General features: G+C 44.6%; 1 protein-coding gene across 16 annotated transcripts in view; it reads left to right on the top strand.

Annotated features, from left to right (window-relative positions):
* GGACT (gamma-glutamylamine cyclotransferase) overlaps positions 1 to 25,056 on the top strand; it is a 49,442-nt gene that overhangs the window by 4,932 nt on the left and 19,454 nt on the right. For 4 of the 16 annotated variants that reach the window (XM_070799931.1, XM_070799941.1, XM_070799936.1 and 1 more), the window contains exon 2: positions 203 to 367. Coding sequence is in view for 2 of the 16 variants with exons in the window: in XM_070799929.1 (XP_070656030.1) it covers positions 16,595 to 16,772 (178 nt within the window). In the remaining 14 variants the exon portion in view is untranslated. Of the gene's footprint in view, positions 1 to 202; positions 368 to 5,015; positions 5,170 to 6,168; positions 6,293 to 14,751; positions 15,196 to 15,244; positions 15,399 to 15,507; positions 16,773 to 16,800; positions 17,494 to 25,056 lie in introns of those variants that run through there. The other 12 variants (XM_070799932.1, XM_070799942.1, XM_070799933.1 and 9 more) reach the window with 11 other exon arrangements.

Here is a 25,056-nt window from a genome sequence, read left to right as displayed (position 1 = left end):
TCTGCTACACCAGTGCGAGCTTGCCTCTGTTCTAGGCATCCTTTGGCCCCTTGGGTCATGTTTTTCCACTGAATGGCAGTCCCTTCCTTCCGAGCCACACACCCAGGGTCTGAGATGCCGTCCAAGGGGCTTTAGCCTTTAAGCCTTCATCTCTTAAACACTCCGCTTTCTTCACTCACCTTCCTCTTCATCTCACCCCCAGCAGGACTGAGAACCAGACACCTGGTCCATGGACTTCTGGTCCCACTGTGAGGTGGGACTACTTGTCCTGCATCCTGTTTGGAAGGATTCCGAGGTTAGACACTCTTCAGGCTCCCTCTGATGCAGGATTCTAAGGCTCCGTGGGTTTGAAGAAAGAAGCTTACAGGTGAGAGTTGTTTTGCTCTTTTCGGGAGTGTTTGCTGTTCTAAACTGTAAAGCACCAGAGACAGTGTGTTGACAGAGGGCGTCAGTTGGAAGGCCTGTCTTTTTGTCTTTTAGGAATAGTGGTGAATCTGTTGAAACCTTTTTTTCCCTAGATAATGTGCCATTGGTCTTTTTCTTACTGATTTGTAAGAACTCTGTATACATTGAGGATGCTAATCTTTTGTCAAATATGTTACAACTGTTTCCCCATTTTTTAAAACTTTGTATTTATGCTCTGAGGAAAAATTTAATTTTACAAAGGGGAAAAAATGTCAATCTCCCCTTTACAGTATTCCTGTTTTATGTCTCATGAAGAAATACTTGCCCATTTTAAGCTCTTAAAAAAAAAAATCTGTTAACACAGATTAATAAGCATATGATGAAAACTAGGTACATATGATTCTAAAAAATAATACTCTTTCTACCAGCTAGTATAATATTAACTTGATTAAATGTTGGCCTTTAAGATGGGCCCTACGTTGACAAGTTTTGATGTTGGGAGATGGGTATTTTGGAGGCCATCATATCATGACTTCTGTATATCTTTGACTTCCCAAAATGAAAAACTTTTCTTAAATAAAAAGAATAGTAGGTAGAAAAGCCATTTTGTCCTATTTGTTCATGTTCAGCAACTATTAATTATCTACTGTGTGCTGAATACTGCGGGTATTTTGTTAATAAAGGCAGAAGATGTTGGAATTCACATTTCTCATGTCAGAGGCAGACGCTAATGGCATGGTTAAGGGCACCACCTCCTGTGTTAGACTGCCTGGCTTCACATACTGGCTGGGTGATTTTGCACTTCTTAATTTAAAAGATGGAGGATAATAATCGCGTCTACCTGCTAGGTTTTGGGGAGGCTTGAATGAGAGAACCCACAAAAATTCCTTTGTGTGGTGCTCCAAAACTCCAGTACTTTGGCCACTTGATGCGAAGAGCTGACTCATTGGAAAAGACCCTGATGCTGGGAAGGTTTGAAGGCAGGAGGAGAAGGGGACGACAGAGGATGAGATGGTTGGATGGCATCACCGACTCAATGGACATGAGTTTGAGTAAGCTCCAGGAGTTGGTGATGGACAGGGAGGCCTGGTGTGCTGCAGTCCATGGGGTCGCGAAAAGTTGGCCACGACTGAGTGACTGATCTGAACTGAACTAGCATTTAGTCAACACTTGATAAGTGTAGATTCTGAAGGAAAGAATTCAGTCAAGCCAGGCCTAAGCTGAGAGGAACAGGTGCTAAGAGAATGCCTGGAGTGGGGTCCTGGCCTCGTCTGGCATGGTTAAGCAGGGTCTAGGGTTGGGAGAGTTTCCGGGGGGTGGGGGGGATACTTTTGAGTGGAGACGTGAGGCGTGGACGCCACGTCTTTTAATCGCAAGTACCCTTTCGTGGACTTCCCTGGTGGCTCAGATGGTAAAGCGTCTGTCTACAATGTGGGAGACCTAGGTTCAAGCCCTGGGTTGGGAAGATCCCCTGGAGAAGGAAATGGCAATCCACTCCAGTACTATTGCCTGGACAATCCCGTGGACAGAGGAGCCTGGTAGGCTACAGTCTATGGGGTCGCAACAAGTCGGACACGACTGAGCGACTTCACTTCACTTCACTTCACCCTTTTGTGGGGAAGTGAAGAGGCAAAGTGGCAGCAGCCAGGGACCCAGGCGGAGGCCCGGTGCCTTAAGAAAGCTGGTCTGACTTGGTCTTAGTTTCCTGGTCCTGCGGGAACTTGAACCACCCAGATGGATTGTCCTGTTCTCCAGGGCAGGAGTCCAGCTGGGTGTCACTGGGCTGAAATCTGGGTCTTGGGGGGTCTGTGTCCCCCCCACCGGAAGCTCTGGGGGCGAATGTGTTTTCTTGACCTTGCAGCCTCCACTTGCAAGGGAGCCCCTGTGTGTCCCTGGGGGCCCCAAGCCAGGAGAACGGCTCCACTTGGAAGCTTGGTGGTTCGATTGGGCCCCCTTGGAGCATCCAGGGTAATTCCACATCTTCAGGCCCTTCACTTGAACCGCACGCAATCCATAGAGCCCCTTGTACCAGGCTCTGGGGCTGAGGACAGGGCGTCTTTGGGGGCCTTTCTGCTGTCACCTCGCTGGGTTGGCAGTGGTTCCCCAGACGTTTGGGCCGTCTGATGTGCTCCGGCCAGGTGCTGACAGTTATCCCGGTTGCTCGACCTTCCTAGGCTCCTGGGGCCTCTCTGACGGTGGTGGTGCCGTGCGGGCGGGCTTCTGTGAAACCTCCCCGTTTGTCTCCGCGGAGCGGCGGTCAGGATCTTCTTTGACCGACTCCTGTGCCCCCGTGACCCGTCCCCTCCAGGTCACTCCTGCTCTGCACCCTGACGGGTTTCGCAGCTGCAGCTATGTTACCTTCTGGTTTTTCTGTTGCTTTTGCCTGTGTGATTCTTTTTGCACACTAGCCTTAAATACTGCCGGATGATAAATAAAATTCGTGTTATGATATTGGGTTGGCCGAAAAGCTTATTCAGGTTTCCAGTCCCGTCTCATGGAAAAACCCAGAGGAGCTTTTTGGCCAACCCAGTATTGAGTATTTTCTTCTCCGTTAATACTGACTGGCTGAGAGCTGGGCCTCGCTCCTAACAGACCCCCACTGAAGAAGAACTCGTTTCCAGTGGTTGGGAGTGCTTTTATAGACCTCTGACCGTTGGAGTTACACCAGAGGAAAGCAGAGAGAGAAAGAGTAAATTAGAGAGAACTCGTGCTGTGTTCTTCTCTCTATCCGTTCCTACATCTGCCTTTAAAACTTTTTGAGCATTAATTACCTCTTCCTGCCGTTGTCATCTGCACTTAGGTAGATATAGCAGATAAATTAATGAAAACTATTAATATTTCTACAGCTGATGATAGTCTTAATTATTTATGAGTATTAAATGAGATTTAAAAGCATTCTTTAAGCCATTATTTTTGAGACGAATCACAGCTGTTTTGAATTACTCTTTCTCTCTTGACTCAGTTTTCTGTAAAGTTAGATGCAGATTATAAAAGCCTAAAAATCTGTGAGGGGAAAACAATCTATCTTCTAAGTGAATAAAGAACAGCTAGATGGCATTCTTGGGAGTATTTATGAAAAATAAGTCCCTGGTTTTTTTCCTCTCGTCATTTCTTTAATAGACATCTCCAGTTCAGTTCAGTCACTCAGTCGTGTTCAACTCTTTGCAGCCCATGGACTGCAGCACGCCAGGCCTCCCTGTCCATCACCAACTCCCGGAGTTTGCTCAAACTCATGTCCATCAAGTCAGTGATGCCATCCAACCATCTCATCCTCTGTCACCCGCTTCTCCTCCTGCCTTCAATCTTCCCAGCATCAGGGTATAAATATCTCCAGCCCTCCTCAAATAAGAGCACAGTAAACCCTCGTGAATCCATGGTGGCAGAATCCATACACTGTCCTAGCTTTACCATACCTGCTTCAATTGCCCTCCTTTCTTTGCTTTTTGAGTTTTTGTTCATTGGCTTGCTTCTGGAGAATTTTGAAGCAAATGTCAGAACCTATGTCATTTCACCCCTAGATGTTTTTTTTCTTAATATATATATTTTATTGAAGTGTAGTTGACTTACAATGTTTCAGGTGTACAGCAAGGTGATTCAATTATACATATACCCGTATATTATTTTTGAAATTATTTTCCATTGTAGGTTATTATAAGATATTGATTATAGTTCCCTGTGCTATACAGTAAACTTTTGTTGCTTGTTGCATGCCAACTTTTTAAATTAGAAATCTAATATTCTATTCATACTAAGTCAAACGAGTGGAATCAAAATGTCATACGTTTTTTAGTTAGGCCAAAATTCGTAAGTTTTCTAAAGTATATATAATACATATTTACATATGTATACAAAGCTTTTATACTCTACTTGATAAAGGCTTGAGAAGGAACATCAAAAAAAAGAGATGGAGAAATTGGAAAACATAAACTAAGTGAAGTGGGAGCCCTGAATATGAAATGGAAATAAATGAGACAAACTAGATAGGAATCAAAGGTCATCATGTAGTTCTGCTTCTTAAACACGGTTCTCATTAGAAATATGTCTGGAACTTTGGAGGGAAAAAAGTTCCTTTTTTTGGAGGGAAAAAAGTTCCTTTTTTTGGAGGGAAAAAAGTTTTGAAAAAAAAAATAGCTGGGCATTTGTATCTTCAAAAAATTCCAAGATAATTGATATGCATCTAGATTTTAAAAAGTGATATAGTTTTTTCTATTAAATAGTAGTTTTTGTGATATAGAATTCTATTATTTTTCTGTTGAGCAATCCTGATTCAGTGTTATTTAGTGAGTAATAGTTACATAATCATAATCACAATAGTAAAAGATGTTGTTTATCAGTTTTCACAATAGCCAAACAAAAAATAAAAGATAATTACAACTGCAAGCTATGATGGGGATGTGATTAACCTAACAGTATAAAATAATTACATACAATTTGGGGGGTCACGCAGAGTGATGTGAGAAGTGGAAGTGCATATATGTTCATGTTTTCGTCCACCCAGCCAGTCTCTGCCTTTTGGTTGGTGCATTTAATCCATTTACATTTAAGGTAATTATCGATATCTATGATCCTGTTTACCATTTTCTTAATTGTTTGGGATTTATGTTCTGTAGGTCTTCTCTTGTGTTTCCAGCCTGGAGAAGTTCCCTTAGGATTTGTTGTAAAGCTGGTTTGGTGGTGCTGAATTCTCTGAACTTTTGCTTATTTGGAAAGCTTTTGATGCCTCCATCAAACCTGAATGGGAGGCTCGCTAGAGTACTCTTGGTGGTAGGTTCTCTTGGTTGTAGGTTCTTCCCTTTCACCACTTTAATATATCATGCAATTCTCTTCTGACTTGTAGAGTTTTAAAGGGCATTTCCTTGTATGTTATTTGTGGTTTTTCCCTTGTTGCTTTTAATATTTTGTCTTGTCTTTCATTTTTGTCAGTGTGATTACTGTGTTCTCATGATGTTCCTCCTTGGGTTTATCCTGCCTGGGATTCTCTGTGCTTCCTGGACTTGGTCGTCTATTTCTTTTCCCATGTTAGGGAAGTTTTCAGCTATTATCCTCCAGATATTTTCTCAGGTTCTTCCCCTCTCTCTGTTCTCCTTCTGGGACCCCTGTAATGCGAATGTTCTTGCGTCTAATGTTGTCCTAGAGGTCTCGTCTATGGGGTCGCACAGAGTCGGAAACGACTGAAGCGACTTAGAAGCAGCAGCAGCAGAGGTCTCTTAGGCTGTGTTCATTTTTTTTTCCCATTCTTTTTTCTATGTTCTGTTTTGCAGCAAGTGATTTCCCACATTCTGTCCTCCAGGTTATTTATCCATTCTTCTGCGTCAGTTATTCCGCTATTGATTCCTTCTCATGTATTATTCATCTTTGTTTGTTTGTTCTTTTATTTAGTTCTTTGGTAAACATTTCTTGCATCTTCCCCATTGTTTTCCCGAAATGTAGTTTTTGTTTTAGCCACTGTGGGATTGTGGTTCTTCTGTCTGCCATCTGAAGGAGCAGGCTAGGAGGCTTGTGTAAGCTTCCTGGTGGGAGGGACTGGTGGTGGGGAAAACTGAGTCTTGCTCTGGTGCGCAGGGCCTTGCTCAGTAAAACTTTGATCCAGTTATCTGCTTATGGGTGGGGTTGCGCTCCCTCTGTGGTAGTCCTTTGGCCTGAGACAACCCAGCCCTGGGGTCTGTGGGCTCTCTCACCTACCCGGGGGGTATGGATTTGATTTTTTCATGATTGTGCCCTTCCTACCATCTCATATGGCTTCTGCTTTGTCTTTGGACACAGGTATCTTTTTTGGTGGGTTCCAGCGTCCTCCTGGCAATGATTTGCTTTCACAGGACGAGATAAGCTCGTGTCCTTCTACTCTGCCATCTTGAACCAGAAGTATCCCTCACCCCTAAATATTTTGGTATTGAATTTTATTCAAAAATTTACTTTTTAAATAACTATAATCCTACCTAACAATTTGGAGAAGGCAATGGCAACCCACTCCAGTACTCTTGCCTCGAAAATCCCATGGACGGAGGAGCCTGGTGGGCTGCAGTCCATGGGGTTGCACAGAGTCGGACACGACTGAAGTGACTTAGCAGCAGCAGCAGCTACCTAACAATTAACAAAAAGTCTTTAATATTGTGTAATGCTGTATTCAAATATCCCCAGTTGTCTAAAATAATCTGTTCAGCTGTTTTATTCAAATCAAGATCAAAGCAAAGCTCTTTTATTGTATTTGGTTTATATTAATATATTTCTTAGTCTGTTTTAATTATAATAATGAATGTGTGCCATCTGAGCTTAATTCAGAATGCTCTTACTCTTATATCTACCTTTTGTTTTTATCTCATTGTTTTACATCATTGCATGCTCTCATGCTTTCAGTCATTATTATTATTTTGAATTTATATAAAGTAAAATTGACCTTTTTTGTTGTATAATACTTTGAGTTTTAAAATTGATTTCTGTAACCTGATAGAGCACTCCCATCACCAGAAATATCCAGAAAACAAAAGAAGCCCTCCCTCATGCTGTGCCCTTGAAGTGAAACCCTCACCCTACCCCTAATTTCTGATCACCCTTGATCTGGTCTCCATCTTTATACTTTCACCTTTCCCGGAACGTCACATAAGCAAAGCTATACACTATGTAACTTTTGAGACTGGCTTCTTACATTCAGAGGATATCTTTGAGATTCGCCCACATGTGGATCCTTTCTTCATCTTATGGACATAGCACAAGTTTATCCGTCCACCTTGAGCATCTGTTGAACATTTGGATTCTTCATAACTTTTGGTGGTTATGAATAGAGCTGCTACAAACATTTGTACATGGGGTTTTGTGTGATCAGCAGTTTTGCCCTTTCTGTGGTGGGTCCCTAGGACCAGATGGCTGGGTCAGGGGGTAGGCGTATGTTGAACTTCGTGAGAAACTGCCAAGTTGTCTCCCAAAGTGGCTGCTGCTGTTCAGTCACTAAGTGGTGTCTGAAGCTTTGCAACCCCATGGACTGTAGCCCACCAGGCTCCTCTGTCCAGAGGATTTCTCAGGCAAGAATACTGGAGTGGGTTGCTATTTCCTTCTCCAGGAGATCTTCCCTACCCAGGGATCGAACTCTCATTCCCTGCTTTGGCAGAAAGATTCTTTACTGCTGAGTCACCAGGGAAGCTCCACCATTTTATATCTCTATCAGGAATGTATGAGAGTTCCAGTTGTTCTGTGTCCTGGACAGCACTTGATATTGTCAGGTTTTAAAAATTTGAGCCACCTTAATTGGTGTGTTATTTTTTCTTTTAATTATCTGATTTCAGTTTTTTGAGTATCATAGAAATATTTTAAATAATTATTGAATAAATTACTGAACTAAATTTATTTTATATACCCGTTATAAATATTTCTGGTATTCTGGTGATATTCTCCATTTTAATATGTTAAATATTCTGTATCGGACAATAACTAGATTAAACCCAGATTATTCTACAGATACGCGTCTTCGTTGACTCTCACCCACTGACACATCGTATTTGGCAGAGGTTTGCGGAGTAGTGTCTGGACCGTGATGCGTTTTGCAGTGATCACTCATTGTATGTGTCTGGTGCTTGTCTTGCTCCCAAAGACATGTGCTTTTATCATGAGCACTGTGATTTCTCTTGCCATCAGTTTTATGCTAGATTAGATTGATTGGTGAATAGTTAATTCCATGAGAGCAAATGGATGTAGGCAGAGAGTGATTTCTTTGAGTGCCTTTTAGCTAGGTGAACCCTGTTGTCCTTTAAAAATGGACTGCTCCTGTGTGTCTGAGGCAGCAGTAAATGCTTGTGTTTGAATCCCTTTTTCCTTCTGAAAGCATGCTGAGCTCAGGAAGAAAACCATTTGAGATCTGTGGAATAAAGCTCATATATCTCCCACTGGATGATTTAGGACCATGGCCACTGGTCACTGTTGCTTGCAAGTGTGGAGTTGACTCCTGGACTAATTACCAGAATATCCCTGGTGTTGTTGTCCCTCACTGCTCACATTAGGTGAAACCGTGAAGTCTTGGGGTGGACAAGGTCATCGCTAAGATAGAGCCTATCTTTAAATTCAGGTCTCACCCGTTAGCTGCTGTGGTTTGAGCTTCTGGTGGGTAGTCAGTTCAGTTCAGTTCAGTCGCTCAGTCGTGTCCGACTCTTTGCGACCCCATGAACTGCAGCACGCCAGGCCTCCCTGTCCAACACCAACTCCCGGAGTTCACTCAAACTCACATCCATCAAGTCGGTGATGCCATCCAGCCATCTCATCCTCTGTCCTCCCCTTTTCCTCCTGCCCCCAATCCCTCCCAGCATCAGGGTCTTTTCCAATGAGTCAACTCTTCGCATGAGGTGGCCAAAGTACTGGAGTTTCAGCTTTAGCATCATTCCTTCCAAAGAAATCCCAGGGCTGATCTCCTTTAGAATGGACTGGTTGGATCTCCTTGCAGTACAAAGGACTCTCAAGAGCCTTCTCCAACACCACAGTTCAAAAGCATCAATTCTTCGGCACTCAGCTTTCTTCACAGTCCAACTCTCACATCCATACGTGACCACTGGAAAAACCATAGCCTTGACTAGACGGACCTTTGTTGGCAAAGTAATGTCTCTGCCTTTGAATATGCTATCTAGGCTGGTCATAACTTTCCTTCCAAGGAGTAAGCGTCTTTTAATTTCATGGCTGCAGTCACCATCTGCAGTGATTTTGGAGCCTGTCATTTAAAAAGAGTGGACCTTACTATCATGTAATTGGAAGAGTAGTGTCCATGTAGGTCTTACTTTGTGACCAGACTGTCTCTGCTTTTGCTTCTTGAAAGTTGCTGGAGGGTCAGACCTGTTGACAGACCTTCCTTTGTGACATAGCGCATCAGAAAGAAAAATGCGTCTGACCAAGGAAGGGAGATTGAGGACAGATGGCCGGAAGGGCATCACGTTGCTGTGGTCTGAAGCCTCGGAGGCCAAGTACCAGGAAAATTCATTTCAAAATGAAAATAAATGGATTTCTGTGGTTAAGTCATTTTTTGGTTTAAAACTAACATACTGATTGACCTTCATTACATCAGTTAGATTGGAGTACATCAAAAATACTGAAGGATTAGTAAGGATGTTACCTCCATTGGACCCAAGTCTTTGTTTTAAGAGTTATTATGGATATTCTTTAAACTTTATGCTTGTTGGTATTAATAAAGTCTTAGATATATGTATGTTTTGGAGGGGGTTGGATTTTATTGGGGCTCTAAGTCCAAGGTTTAGAACACCGGACTAATGCACCTGCTGCCCCCTGGTGGCGGTGTATTAAACAGTGCGGTTCAGAGGAGTTCTGGAGGGCACAAGTCCATTGGTCATAGAAGAGGATTGTAGAGGGAGCCAGGAAATGGTTTCTCTTTCCAGCTTTTCTCATAATTACTACCTGTAATTATGACCTCAGGCAAATAATGTAGTTTGATTTAAGTCTAAATTTCACTTTCTTCCACTTTAAAATGTGATTTCTTCCTGTTTTAACATCTTAAAATTCTCCAATGGTAACAACAAATATTAGTGAAATGTATCAGGTTCCACTTCTTCCCTTATTAGCTGAATCCTAAAAAATCCCAGATATTTATTCAGGAAAGCAGACTCCAGAGCAACTGTTGAAGCTTAACACAGATTTGATTCATGGCCAGGAGCTGCATAGACCTGTTTGTAGCATAGTCCATAATAAATCAACGTGGGGACTGTGTGTTACTATGAAAGCATAATTGATACAAGTTGCATCATTTAAAAGTTAATTTTCTTATATTTAATTCTGGTTTTTAAAAACCATAAGATTTACCATCCTAACCATTGTTAAGCGTGCAGTTCAGTGTGTTTATAATGTTGCACACAGATCTCCAGAACTCTTTCATCCCGCAGAACTGAAACTCTTCCCAGTCAACAAGTCCCTGTTTCTTTCTCTCTGCAGCCCTTGGCAACTATCATTCTACTTCCTGTCTCTCTGAATTTGATGACCCTGGGTCCCTCCTATAAGGAATCGTAACAGTCTTTGTCTTTTCGTGATTGACTTATTTCACTTAGCACATTGTCCTCAGGTTCATCCGTGTTGTAGTGTGCCTGGAGTTCTTTCCTCTTCAGGGCTGATGATCATGTATAGAGACCACATTTTGTTTGTTCATCCATTGATGGACACTTGGGGAGCTTCCACCTCTTACCTATTATAATATTATTTCATAATTATATAATGCATATATTACTGATGCAGAGAGGCCTTATTTATTCAGTTTTTTTTCTGTGTGTAAAAGGTTAAACTTCACCATAAAGGACACCATTCAACCAGGCTAGATGACTAGGATATGACTTTTTTTATGGATGAGTTAAAAAGGAGCTAACATCTATTGGACACAAGCTCTGTGCCAAGTACTTACATATCTGTGATACATTCTGTTGCTTAGTCCTTATGATAATTCTTTGATTTATCCTCTCTCAGAAGGGGACTGATACTTACTAAAATCACCGTGTGCCAGAATTTTGACGTACTGAATACATTGTCTCGTATAATCCCCATACATCGGTCTTGGAGGTGGGCATTATTAGCCCCATTTTTACGTGATGTAACTGTGGTTCAGAGGGATGAACCACCTTGAGCAAAGTCACACGGCTGAAAGCATCAGGGTTTCATCTGACGAGGAAGTGAAACATGTCCAGTGCAAAAGCATGTGTCCTTCAGTCTGCGCCCTGCTCCCCTGCTGACAGGAGTAACAGCTGCTCCTGCGGTCCTGGGGCTGTGCTCTGTCATTTTCTCTGAGGGTTCCTGTGCACCTAGCATGACTCTCCTTGGGATTTAAAAACCTAGAGCTGGGGCCAGTTTGAACCCCCAGGGCAGTGTGAGGCAGAGAGAGATGGGGCTGGACAGTGGCTGACCACTGTGAACCCTCTGAGTGTGTTACCCTGGCCTTAGTGGCTGCAAACAACACATACCTGCCCACAGTTTGGGGGGTGAGGGTGAGACTCGGAGGGCCACTCTGCCGGGTGGCTGTAGCTTGGGCTGGCAGGACTGTGGTTGCTCCAGGCTGACTTGGGGGGATCTGAGCTCACCCACGTGACAGCCCGCAGGCCTTGGGTCCTCTCTGTCTCTCTTGAGAGACCTCAGTTCCTCTCCGCATGGGTGTCTCCTGACTTAGGCTTGTCACTGGCTTTCCAGAGAGCAAGGGGCTCAGATGGAGCCAGGGTCTTGTTATAACCCAGCCTCGGAGGTGACAGCCCATCAGTTCCTCTGTGTTCTGTTTGAAGAGAATCCCTGGACCCAACCTTCACCCGAGGGGCAGGATCATGGGGGTCATCTGAGAGGCTGCCCACCGGAGCCCCAGGCTGGGACTCGGGAGCGCAGCCTGGAGGCAGTGAGACCACTTGGGGGTGTTCATCCAAGATGTGACCAAGTGTGGGAGGAAGGGGGAGGTGTTGTTAACAAGCAGTCAGGGGAAGGAGAAGGAGGTGGGAAGGACCAGGTGGTTTGAGTGCTACCTAAGTGACTCGCATGCAGCCGCCAAGCAGCATCGTCTTCAGAATCTTCCGATGAGATGCAGACCGTGTACAAAACTACCCGTGCTTTCTTACTGCTGACCAGTCAGCAGATCTGTTCCTGGATTTCAGTCATGAGAAACCAGCTTTTGCAGAGAGGGCTTTGCGGGACCCCTTTGTACCAGGAAACACATGAGGGCTACTAGTCAGTTACCTTGTTTTAACACAGGTTTTCAAGTCGCGAAGTACCGGGGCTGTAACTTTTCAGTCTCATCCTACAAGTGCCACTGAGCCTGGACTTTCCGTAGTGAGACGCATTATTCGGTGGCCAGGCAGCTGAACCAGGCTCCACAGTTCTCACACGTCCTCTCACAGGCCCGCACTGCATCCTTTACTCATGATGTCGGAAGGATTGTGTTTCTCCTTCTTGAAATCTACCCCCTTTGAAGTCTGACCTGAACGTAAATTATGTGAAAGAATGATGTATTCACAGATCTTGGATATTTAGTTTCTGGTCACGTTATCAGCAAGCCAGTCTAAAGATTAACTGAATTTGGGGAGGAGACGGGGGACATACAGGGCCAGAAGATTGAGGGTGTTGGTGACAGGCCATCACTCATGAACTGTTACATCCAGAGAAAGAGTATTTCAGGTTTATGTCGCTCCAGCCTTTTCCTTGCATCACTATGTTCAAAATTAAAAAGCAAATGTGAAAAACTGTCCTTTAAACCTGCGTGATTCCTGAGACTGCGGCTCCCTGGGTGCTGGCCGAAGCTGTGAGCTGGGCAGCTGGGCTTCCCGCCCGCGAGGGCCTGGCCGCGGCCGCCGTGGGCACACCCAGCTGGGCTTCCCCGCCCGCGAGGGCCTGGCCATGGCCGCTGGGGGCACACCCAGCTGAGCTTCCCCGCCCGCGAGGGCCTGGCCGCGGCCGCCAGGGGCACACCTGGCACAGACCACGCATGGCCCTGCACTGTGTTATGCTGGTCACACCAGGTGTCGAGAGTAGAAACTGTAAGCTCTCCCACAGCGTTAAAGTGGTTGGTCTTGTTGCTTCATACTTACACATAGGCCGGCCTGGAATCATAAGAGAATAAACATAAACTGTTTACTTAGGAAAGTGTATATTCAGAGCTTCCCTGGTGGCTCAGTGGTAAAGAATCTGCCTGCCAACGCAGGGAACATGGGTTCGATCCCTGGTCCAGGAAGCTCCCACATGGCGCAGTGCAGCTAAGCCCAAGAGCCGCAACTACTGAGCCGGTGCACTAGAGCCCAGGAGCTGCAGCTCCGAGCCCACGCCCACAGTTGCAAAGCCCGATGCCCAAGAGCCTGTGCTCCACAACCAGAGAGAAGCCCACGCAGCAACAGAGACCACAGCCAAAAATAAAGATTAAAAAGAAAATGTACATGCAGAAGTATTGTTTAGGGAATGGTCTCATAGCTACACAAAATACTAGGGAAATCCAGAGGACTAATAAGCACTAGATTTGAAAAGGGCCGCCTTATAGTCAGCCTGAGATATGTTTGATTCAGTGTTATCTTTGTTTTTATGTATCTGTTTTCCTTTTTGTATGACTTGGACTTACAGCATTTTTCTAAGAAAAGATGTATATTTGTACATATGTTGGTGTTTGGAAAATTTGCTTTTCTTGTTAATTAAACTTTGCATATAGATGAAGTCTAAGAGAACACCTTTGCTAGAAAGTCTTGGGAAAATCAGCTTTCCTTCACGGTTTTTACAGTATACAGAACATGATGAATCCTCTTTAATCCATAAGTTAGGGATTGTTCAACAGCATCAATATAGACTGAAAGACCTTATTCACAAAAGGCAGGGTGTGGAAGCAATCTAAGTGTCTACCAGCAGGTGACTGGGTGAAGAAAATGTGTGTATCTGTATATGCATGTGTACAGCATTTCATTATATACGTGGGATTATACACACATGTATGTAAATTTACTCAGCCATAAAGAGGGCGGGCCTGAAATGTTATGCTAATATTTCAACCAACTATTTACTGGGAAGCTGCTTTGTTGTCGTTTATTTCTTTGTGGTCAAAATAGAGACAGTTGGCTAAAGGAGCATTCCTAGGACTAGACGAATGAGCCCGTTCACGTTCTCCACACAGGTTTTGTTCCAGGGGAACAAGTCCAGTGGGTCCCTGCCCTTCAGAGGGTTGGCAGGAGGGAATAACTGGAAGGTGGGGCGGAACGCTCTGATACGAAGGACTGAGGAGGCTTTGGGACGGAGCAGGACCAAGCTGGGGAGTGCCGGGTGGGTCGGATTTGGGGGGAAGGTGTCAGTGTGGGGTCCCAGGTAATTGTCAGAGGTTCTCACTGAAGGGCTCTGGGCAGGCTGGGGGCAGGGGCTAAGTTGGTGGGGCTCAGGCCACAGTCATGGGAGGGAGGGAGCGTGGCTGGGCTGCCCGACAGCTGGACAGGACACGGGCATCACGCTCAGCCTCAGGAGCTCAGTGTGGCTCGGGGGTGAGGGTGGTGGGCGAGAAGATATGCAGGGAGAGGCTGGCTGGGGATGTAACTGTGGGAGGCGGGTACGGGCAGAGGCCACAGGAAAAGGGCACCATGCAGGCAGCCTGGGGAGTCTGATGCTGATGAGGGAGAGTTGGGAGAAGAGATGGTGTGGAGAGGCGAGCGGGGGCTCCAGCTCAAGCCGGGCCAGGGCGAGGGGCCAGGGTACCCCCAGGGGAGCGGTCGGGGCAGCCCCCAAGCCGGGGCGCTGGGTGGAGGCTGAGGGAGGGGGCTCTCCGCACGGAGGATGGAGGGGTGGGTGCCTGAGGCTGCTCAGGGGCAGAGACACCCGGACATGGGGCTCGGACCCTGGAGCTCATCCCTCTTGGTTCTGGAGGCCGCAGGCCCGACATCCAGGTGCGGCTCCTCCCCAGGCTCGAGGGCCGGTTGGCTGCGCCATGGTTTGCTCTCCTTGGCTCTGAGCTGGCCGTGAAGCCAGGAGGTGGCTATTTGAAAAGAATCTCCTGTTTATTCAACAGAAATTTCCAGATACATGTATTAGTGTGAAATAAATCTGTGTACACCTTGATGTGTTTGCTAAACAGGAGAAACAGTAAAAATGAAGTAACCAGAAGGAAAAAAATTTCTCCCTGTGTGCTCACGTGGCCTCTCCTCGGGCCAGTGCCCGTGGGCAGCCAGGTCTTTTAAGGCCTCAGTCCTGTTGCAGTAAGGTCCCCAGTGACCCACGCTAACATAGTCACCTCTTGAAAGACCCCGTCGCTGGTGCAGTCACAGCCTGACTTCAGCATGTGAGTTTGGAGGGACACAGTTCATTCAGCCTCTAATGGATGTAAAGGTAATCTGTCCAAGTACGACTGGATAAACTGCTTACGATTCAGGATGAGGAACCCTTTGACTTTGCCCTGTGTTTTCAGAGTGGGCTGGGGCAGGGGATAAATGCACTGAACTCTGGAGGCGGCCAGTCCACGCCTACTGTCTGTCTGGCTTTGGGCAAGTCCAGAACTTCCTACCTACACTCTCATCTCAGTGTTCTCATAGGTAAGATGGAAATGAAGGTGCCTGCTTCAAAGGTTGCTGTGAGGATTAAATCGGTTAAGATATACGAAGCTCTTGGAGGTGTACCTGGTTCCTAGTGAGTGCTGTCTAAGCGCTGGTTGTGGTTGTCGCTTACACAACCCTCCCTTTGGAGAGGGTGGTGTTTATGCAGAACTAAAGTGTGTATATGAGGATGGAAATCGATGTGTTACTCTCCCTGAACTTTGTTGTATAGAATGTCTAGAGTCGGTGGGCAGGGGCTTCTGACGTCATGGAAAAATTAAACCGTGCTTCTGTGTACCTCTGGTCATTTGACCTCGTGGCTGAGCCTCTGACTTAGTCAGGATGGGAGTTTGCTCCCAGCGAGGCTGAGTGCGGTCCCCCAGGGGCGGCCCTGGACACAGTCCTTTAGAACCCTGCAGCCAAGAATGGCCTAGAAGACGGCCCAGGCCTCGAGCCTTGTTTCCGCTGTCTTCTCAGGGCAGGGAGATTCTGGAGGGTGATCTTTTGAGCAGAATTAATAGCATTCTTTGTTGTTTGTGTCATTCAGAGTGACTCTGCTGTCCGTGGTCTCGCTGTTTGTGTCCTCCCACCAAGACTCATATGTTGAAATCCTGACCTCCAGCGTGATCGTATTTGGGTGTCGGGCCTTTGGGAGGTGATTAGGTCATGAGGTTAGAGCCCTCATGGGTGGGATTAGTGCCCTTATAAAGGGGACCCAGAGAGCTCCCTGCCCCTTCCGCTGGGCAAGGACACAGCGCGATGCCCTCTGTGAACCAGAAGGTGGGCCTTCACTCAGCACTGAGGCTGCTGGTGCCTTGAGCTCGACTTCTTACCCTCCTGAACTGTGAGGAATGAATGTGCTTTATCAGTCAGCCTGTTCATGGTAATTTTCTCAGAGCAGACTAAGACAGACTCCTGTTTGCTGGGTCCCTGTACTTGGAAGGCTCCGTGCGGGCACTTCACCTGTGCCGTCTCAAGCGTGCCCACCCGCCTCTGGGAGGCACAACTGAGCATTGGACGGAGGAGGACACTGAGGCTCAGCGGTCCCGTCGCATGCGGCGTCAGTGCCCAGGCCGGTCTGATCCTGAAGCCAGGCACCCCACCGGCAGCCCTCCTGCCACCCGGGGCCCGGGTCGGGGTGTGGAGAGCAAGCTCGGCAGCAAAGCGGCCAAGTTCTTCTAAGTAAGAGGCTGTTGATGTGGAGATCTGTTTTCCTTTTGAAGAGAGCAAAGGAGGACCACTTGGAGATCGTTTCGAAATCACATAGTTCGGGTGTTTCTATCACCAGGGAAGAGAGGCCTCGTGTCTCAGAAGAGCCCTCAGTGGCAAGACAAGCTCTAAACTGGGTCAGAAATGGGAGTAACAAGGCAAGAGGTAGGTCTCACCTCTTAATAACCATCAGGAATAAGCAGCTCACAGGGGCAGTGTGTGACTATATTATGGAAATTTTGCTTATATGAGAAAACAAAAAGTAATAAAACAGAGTCCAAGAAAGCTTAGATATTAATAATTAATGGTGAGTTCAAGGAGGTTTAGATAAGTAACGGTGGGTTAATATCAGAACTTTAACTAGAAATAATACCAAACCCGAGAGGTGAAAGTGTCCCAGAAACATTAATGTTTAATGAGACAGAGGTGAGCATAGACAAGAGCTCACCGCTGAGCAGAGTCCGAAATCAGGGAGGAAAGAGGGGCCTGCTTCCTGGGACTGGGCACTTGAGACAGGTCATGGCTGATGGAGTCTGAGGGCCTGTGCTTGCGATGAAATGCCCCCCACCCCCCGACCCCCAGCCCTGGAGGAGACGGGGGAGGGTGCAGCCTGGGCCGTGGGCCATGTTCTAGACAGCAGAGATTTCTCCACATACGCATCAGTCTTGCTCGATCACATGTCCTGCTTCTTTAGAAAATAACTCAGTTGTACTGAGGACACTGTGTCCCAGGAACACACTTACACATAAACAGAAAACTTGGACAAGAGTCTAGCAAAACAGAAGTCCATTCTGTGAAGAAATGAAATGCCTGTGACGGACCAAACCAACCAAACCAACGGGCAGGCAAGCTGAAGCGATCTGGCAGGGTCAGGGGTCGCTGGCAGGTGAAGTGGCTGTGGGTCCTTACCTGGGAGGGTCATGCGGGGAACAGTGCAGACGGGCCTCGCAGGTGCTTGCTGCCCTGGGGACTCCGTCTTCTGGGGGGCCTGGCTGACCAGGGGGTTTCATGCAGCCGGGAAGTGTGATGCCACCAGCCATCCTGTCGAGGCTGGGACTTGACCCGGGGCCGTCTGCGCTGCTTCTGGAAACGGGCTTGCGTGGAGCTCCCCTGGGCAGAAGCTAACAGAGAAAGGCTTCTCAGCCATCTTCGTTCAAATTGGAGTGGAGAGGAATGGGCAAGTCACTTGGGCAAAGAAGACAAGGCCTATAATTCACAGGGTACGAACGTTTTACAAGAAGCAAGTAAAATCATGATGGATAAAAGGGCTTTGTTCAAATGCTGATGTTTGATAGGCCTTTCAAAAAATAAATAGGCTTTATTGATTTGGGTGTGAAGAAATAGACCCATTTAATAATTAAAGTTCAGTGAATTTTTAAAAAATATTCAGTGAGTTGTGACGAATGTACGCATCCCCAGAATTGCCACCATAATCAGACGCGGGACCATTTCCTTCAACCCAGAAGGTGCCCCCGTGCTCCTCTGTCGGGCTTCTCCCCGAGCCCTGCCCTCAGCAGTCCCCGCTCCGCTTCCTGGCACTTTGGTGCGCCGTTTCCAGACGTATTTGGACTCTCACAGCACGTCACCTTTTGTGCCTGGCTGCTTTTACTCAGCACATGCGATTGAGATTTAGTTGTATTATTCTATCTGTATCCCTCAGTTTGTTTATGGATATGCAAGTTGATGGGCATTTGGGTTGTTTCTAGCTATTGCCTATTATGAATAGAGCTGCCATAAACACTCATGTGCCGATCTTTATATAGATGTATGAAATCTTTTATGGTGGGAGTATTTCCGAGAGTGAGACTGCTCAGTTATATGGTGAATATATATTTAACTATGAAGATTCTTCCCAAAGTTACTGCACCATTTTGCATTCCCAGAAGCAAGGGACAGGAGTTCCAGTTACCCAAATCTTTGCCACCACGACTTGATATTAGCAGTAATTTCAATTTTGCTCATTCTGGTGGGTGTATGATAGTATCTCATTGTGGTTTTTATTTTCATTTCCCTAATGACTAATGATGTTGAGCATCTTTTTGGGTGCTTACTTGAGATTCATATATCATTGGTATAATATCTGTTTGAATCTTTTGCCCATTTTTAATTGGCTTCTTTTGCTTTCTTCTTGAGTTCTAAGAGTTGTCTCTATAACACAAGTCATTTATCCGACACATAATTTTTGTTTTCCAGACAGTTTCTCCCACTCTGTTTGCCTTTTCATGTAATCCTGGATGCATTTTGAGGGCAGAGTCTTCTGATTTTGATAAAGTCCAGCTTATCTAAGTTATTTGTTCTTTTTGTTTCCTAATAACAGATTTTCTTCTAGAATTTTAGCTCTTGCAGTTGGATACATTTTGAGTTTAAGTATATTTATATGGTGTGAGATAAGAGCTGTAGTTCATTTTTCTTGCACAGCATCATTTGTTGCAAAGACGGTCCATTCTTGAATTGCCTTGCCACTTATATCAGAAACATCTAGCCATACAAATGTGCTCTACTTCTGGACTCTATTCTGTTCCATTGATTGTTTTTACCAGTTATTTTTATTGATATATAAATCACATACCATAAAATTCACCATATTAAAAGTGTACAGTTCATTGGTTTTTAGTATATTCACAAGATTATGCAACCACCACCACTATCTAATTTTACAGCATTTTCATCACCCCCAAAAGACTGTTTCAGTGATTTTTTCCCCCAGATTCTCTGATATAATTGACATATAACGTTGTTTATATTTAAGGTACAATGTGTTCAATTACACTTAATATACTGCAGTATAACTACCATCATAGTGCCTCATACCATTCGTACTGTTGCAAATGGCAGGATTAAAATTTTAAATTCTTTCTTTTGATTTTTTCTTGACTAATTGATTGTTCAGGAGTGTATTATTTAATCTCCAAATATTTATAAATTTTTTCAGGTTTTGTCTTGTTGCTCTCTAGTTTCAAACCATTGTGGTCAGAAGAGATACTTGCTATGATTTCAGTTTCTTAGATTTGTGAAGACTTGTTTTGTGACCTAGAATAAGATCGATCCTAAAGAAAGTGCCATGGCGTTTGAGAATGTTTATTCTGCCGCCGTTGGATGGACTGTTCTGTATATGTTTGTTAGGTTGACTTTGTGGCTCAAGTCCAATGTTTCCTTGTTGATTTTTTGTCTGCAGGATCTATCCACTGATGAAAGTGGGGTCTTGAAGTTCTCTGCTATTAATTGTGCTGTTGTCTTAATTCACACTTCAGGTCTGTTCCTATTTGCTTAACTTTAACAGTGCTCCCAGGTTGGAGGCGTATATATATTTACGGTTGTTATATCTTCTTGATGAATTAACCTCCCTCTTTGTCTCTTATCATTGTTGGCGTCTGTTTTGTCTGATTTTAAGTATCGCCACTGCTGGCCTCTTGGTTTCCTCTTGCTTGGAGTATCCTTTCCCATCCCTTCACTTGGAGATTATGTGTGTCCTGAAAGCTGAAGTGAATCTCCTGTAAGCAACATATAGTTGGGTCTTGCTTTTGTTAAATCCCATCCAGGCACTCCATGTCTTTCGGTTGGAAAATTCAGTTTGCATGTTAAGGTAATTATTGGTAGGTAACACTCCAGTACTCTTGCCTGGAAAATCCCATGGACAGAGGAGCCCGGTAGGCTGCAGTCCATGGGGTCACTAAGAGTCGGACACAACTGAGCAACTTCACTTTCACTTTTCAATTTCATGCATTGGAAAAGGAAATGGCAACCCGCTCCAGTGTTCTTGTCTGGAGAATCCCAGGGACGGGGTAGCCTGGTGGGCTGCCATCTATGGGGTCGCACAGAGTCGGACACGACTGACACGACTTAGCAGCAGCAGCAGCAAACCCTTATTAATGCCATCTTACTGCTCTCTGACTGTTGTGTAGTTCCCTTGTTTCTTCCTGTCTTGTTGCCTTTCTCTGGTGGTGTGCTCCAATTCCGTTCTCTTTATATTTTGTGAATCTGCTGTAGGTTTTTGCTTGTGGTTGCCAGGGGACTCATATAAAACGTCTTATAGATATAAGTCTATTAGTATTCTGTCCTTTAACCTTTGTACCACAATTAAGTGGTTAACACACCATATTACAGTATTAGAGTATTCTGAATTTGGCTGTGTGTTTACTTTTACCAGTGTCCTGTATATTTTCATATGTTTTCATGATACTGATTAGAGTGTGTTCCTTAAGCATTGTTAATAAGGCAGTTTTAAGGGTGATGAATTCTCTCAGCTTTCGTTTGGATAATTCCTTGTTTTTCTTTCATTTCTGAAGGATAATTTTGCCAGATAGAGTATTCTTCATTGGCAGTTTTTTGTTTGTTTTTTTTTTAGTTCTAGCACTTTGAATATATTAGCCCATGCTCCCCTAGCTCTCTGATGAGAAATGCACTGATAGTTTAATGGGTGTTCCTTTATAGATTACAGTCGTTTCTCTTGCTGCTTTTAGGATTTTCTCTTTGTCTTTGATTTTGAACAGTTTCATCATAGTGTATCCTAGCGAAGATCATTTGGGTTTGAAATGATGGGGTGACCTATATCTTCATGAACGTGGATGTCCAGATTTTTTTCCCTGGTTGGGTAAGTTCCCTGCCATTTTCCCTTTAAATAAGTTTTTTACCCTCTTCTCCCTTTCTTGTCTTTCTGGAACTCCACTAATTCACATATCAGTTCTTTTGCTGGGTCCCCTAATTCCCCTAGGCTCTCTTCGCTCTCTTGCACGCTTTCCTCTTTATCCTTCCGTGTCTGGGTCTTTCGGAGTCCTTTCCTCTAACTCACAGACCCTTCTTCTGTGTGGTCTGTTCTGCTGGTGGTGCTCTCTGCGCACTTTGCATTTCCTTCTCTGAGTCCTTCAGCTCCAGAACCTCTTTCTGGTTCTTTTTTAATAATTTCTCTCTCTTTGCTGATTTTCTCATTTTGTTCATACATTGTTTTCGTGATTGCATTGACTTGCTTTCTGGGTTTTCTTGTAGCTCAGGTTTCCTTAGAACAGTTATTTGTAACTCTCTATTAAGTACATTGTAGAGCTCCATGTATTAGGATTTGGATACTGGGAAATTATTGCTGTCCTTTGGTGATGTCACATGTCCTTGATTGTTCATGTTTCTTGGCGTTTCGTGTTGCTGCTTTCACATTTGAGGTAGCAGTCACCACCTCCCTTCTTTGCCTCGATAGATTCCGAAGCTCTCTCACAGCTCGTATGAACACACCAGCTCCACACCTCCCACTTGCCTTGTGGCAGGATTCTTAGGCTTGTGCGTCTTCTGATCTCCCAAGGCACCAGGCTGGCTGTTGGTAGCCTCTCCTTTTCAGGAAATCGGTGCTGCAGCTCCAGTTTGTGCTTTCTCCCTGGTCTGCTTTCTGTGCGTGTCCCCTAGCCTTTCACCACATCTCGCTCTCAGGAGCATGTAAAGGGAGCCGTTCTGAGAGTCGAGGAGGTGTGGGCAAGGCAAGCAGGGTGCTGGGGGTGCCCACAGGCCAGATGGGGGCTCCTTGGGTGAGGCTTCCCTAGCAGTTTGTAGACGGGCTTCCTGATGGAGTCCACAATGCAGACACAAATTAACGACCTCCGAGAATCTAATCTGCTCTTGTTCCCATCTGTCTCTGCCTCCAGTCCTGGAGGGCCTGATTTGATACCCTGGGTGCTGCAGGAGAGAAGTGTCTCTCTGACGGTCCCGCAGCTGGGCAAGCTGGGCGCTCTCCCTTTCCCCCGAGGGAGAAGGCCTTGTTTCACCCCGGGTACTCCAACCTGGGGTTGGTGGTGATGCTGGCATGGTCAGCCTGCCCCTCCTAGAGTCCAGGCAGGCTGTCCACACAGCACCGGTGTGTCCAGGCACGTGGTTTTCTGCTCTGTGGGGTGCTGGAACCTCCCTGGAAAGCTGGATTCACCAGGCGCTCTCGTCTGTAGGTGACCGCCCGTGTGAGTCTTCTGAGGTGCTCCCAGCTGGCGGCTGAGAGGGGTGGAGCCTCTCACGGGTCCCTGCTGGTTCCACAGCCCCCATTACCCGATGCACAGGTGGGCCGGACTCCTCCCGAGTCCCTGGGCGAACGGTGCTGGGCCCCCCGATTCCCCAGAGGCACTGTTGTTGGTGGAGGAGAACAAAATTGAGGGACGTCTGTGACACGGCACTCGCGTGATCTTGATGTGTGCCTCTAATTCTGCAGTCGTCTGCGTGGCTCTGTAGTAGATACAGAAGTGCAAGCTTTGTTTGGCTTCTTCCATATTGTTTTTGCTATTCTATTCTCTAATTTGAACTTCTATTTATATTTTAAAATCAGCTCATCAATTTCTTAAAAAAAAAAACCCAGAACCTATTGTGATTTTCATTAAGATTATGTTGAATCTATAATTCAGTTTGGGGAGGATTATCATTTTTACAGTGTTGAGTTCTGATCTGTGAGAACATGGTCTATCTCTCCGCTTATATATTTAATTTCTCTCAATACTGTATAAAATTTTTATTTACAGGTCATATTTTGTTAATGTCCATATGTCGTTCATATTTTTTGGTGCTATTGTAAAGGATACTCGATTTCTAAAGTTCCTGTTTTTAGTATATTTTATATTTTAAAATACACTAGTTTTCTGCTAGTATACAAAAATAGAGTTAATTTTTGTGTATTGCCCTTGTATGCTAAGACTGTTAAATTCACTTATTGGTTCCAGTAGCTTTTTTTCAGTTCTTTAGGATTTTTAATACAATCATGTTAGCTGTGAACAAAGATAGCTTCTTTTCCTCTAGTGTATGCCTTTTCTTCATTACTCTGCATGTGTGTTAAGTCACTTCAGTTGTGTCCGACTCTTTGCAATCCAATGAACTGAAGCCCGCCAGGCTCCTCTGCCCATGGAATCCTCCAGGCAAGAATACTGGAGTGGGTTGCCATGCCCTCCTCCAGGGGATCTTCCCAACCCAGGGATCAAGCCCATGTCTACTTCTCCTGCAGTGGCAGGTGAATTCTTTACCACTGGCACCACTCTTACTCTGGCTAGGCTCCATATCCTGTGTTGAATAGAAGTGGGAAGAGTGGAATCACTGCCTTGTTTCCAGTCTGAAAAAGTGAAAGTCGCTCAGTCATGTCCAACTGTTTGTGACCCCATGGACTATACAGCCCATGGAATACTCCAGGCCAGAATTCTGGAGTGGGTAGCCTTTCCCTTCTCCAGGGGATCTTACCAACTCAGGGATCGAGCCAAGGTCTCTCACATTGCAGGCAGATTCTTTACCACAGAGAAGTATTTGATTATTTATTAAAAGGGGTGTTAGCTGTAGGGATGCTGTTTATCAGATTGAGAAAGTTCTCTTTTATTCTTTGTTTTCTGATAATTTTTATCATGAATTGTTGAATTTTGTCAAATAATTTTTCCTGCATGTGTTGAGATCATTGTGAGGTTTTTCTGTTTAAATTCATTGATTGGTTTTCAAATATTAAGCTTAATTTACATTCCTCAGATGAAACAGTCCTTGGTAATGATGTATCATCCTTTTTACATTTTGCTGGATTTGATTTGCTAATTTTATTCAGGACCTTTTTTTTTGTTTGTTTATGTTCATAAAAGATATTGGCCAGTAGTCTTCTTTGCCATGAATGTCTTTATTTGGTTTTGTTGTCAGGGTAATATTGACCTCATAAAAGAAGTTGTGAAAGGTTCCTTTCTCTTCTATTTTCTGGAAAAGTTTATTTAATATTCACATTTTTATACTTAAATGTTTGGTAGAATTTACCAATGAAGCCATGTACCTCTCCAAGTAAAAGTTCATAGATATAGTTATTCAGCTTATTTTTTCCTTTAGTGACATTTGACTGTGTCTTTAAAGGAATTTTTCTACTTTAAGTTTAAAATTTACTGGTATAAAGTTGTTCACTATATACATTTATTACCCTTTAATGTTTGTAATATATAGACAGATAGATGTCCCACCTCTGATTTCTTATATTGATAATTCAAATTTTCTTTTTTGGTTGGAGAGCACAGAAGTAGAGTGACTAGTACAATGATTCTCACGTATCTATTACCCAGTCAATAATGATCCACATTTTGCCACAGTTCATTAATCCTTTTTTTTTTACTTGCAGTATTTTAAAGTTCTATTTTACAACTTCTAGATAGTTCAGTATGCATCTCTTAAAAAGTAAGCATTTTTTTAATAGAACCATATGCCATTAGCTATTCCTAAAACTATCAACTGTGATTCCTTGGTGTCATCTTTTACTTATATATATGCCTATAGGGTTTTCCTGATTGTCTCAGAAATGCCATTTTATAGTCGATAGGTTCAAATCAGAATCCAAACAAGGTCTGCACCTTACCCAGGGCTGTTACGTGCCTTAGATCTCTTAATCCAGCATGAATCATTTTAATAAAATTTCCTCCCATAGAATGTTCTACATTCTGGGTTTGACTGTTTGCTTCCAGTTGGCTTCAGTTGACTTTGTTCT

The sequence above is a fragment of the Bos indicus genome, chromosome 12 (genome assembly GCF_029378745.1).
Source record: "Bos indicus isolate NIAB-ARS_2022 breed Sahiwal x Tharparkar chromosome 12, NIAB-ARS_B.indTharparkar_mat_pri_1.0, whole genome shotgun sequence".
Classification (NCBI taxonomy): Eukaryota; Metazoa; Chordata; class Mammalia; order Artiodactyla; family Bovidae; genus Bos; species Bos indicus.
This window is presented reverse-complemented; position numbering and strand designations above follow the sequence as displayed.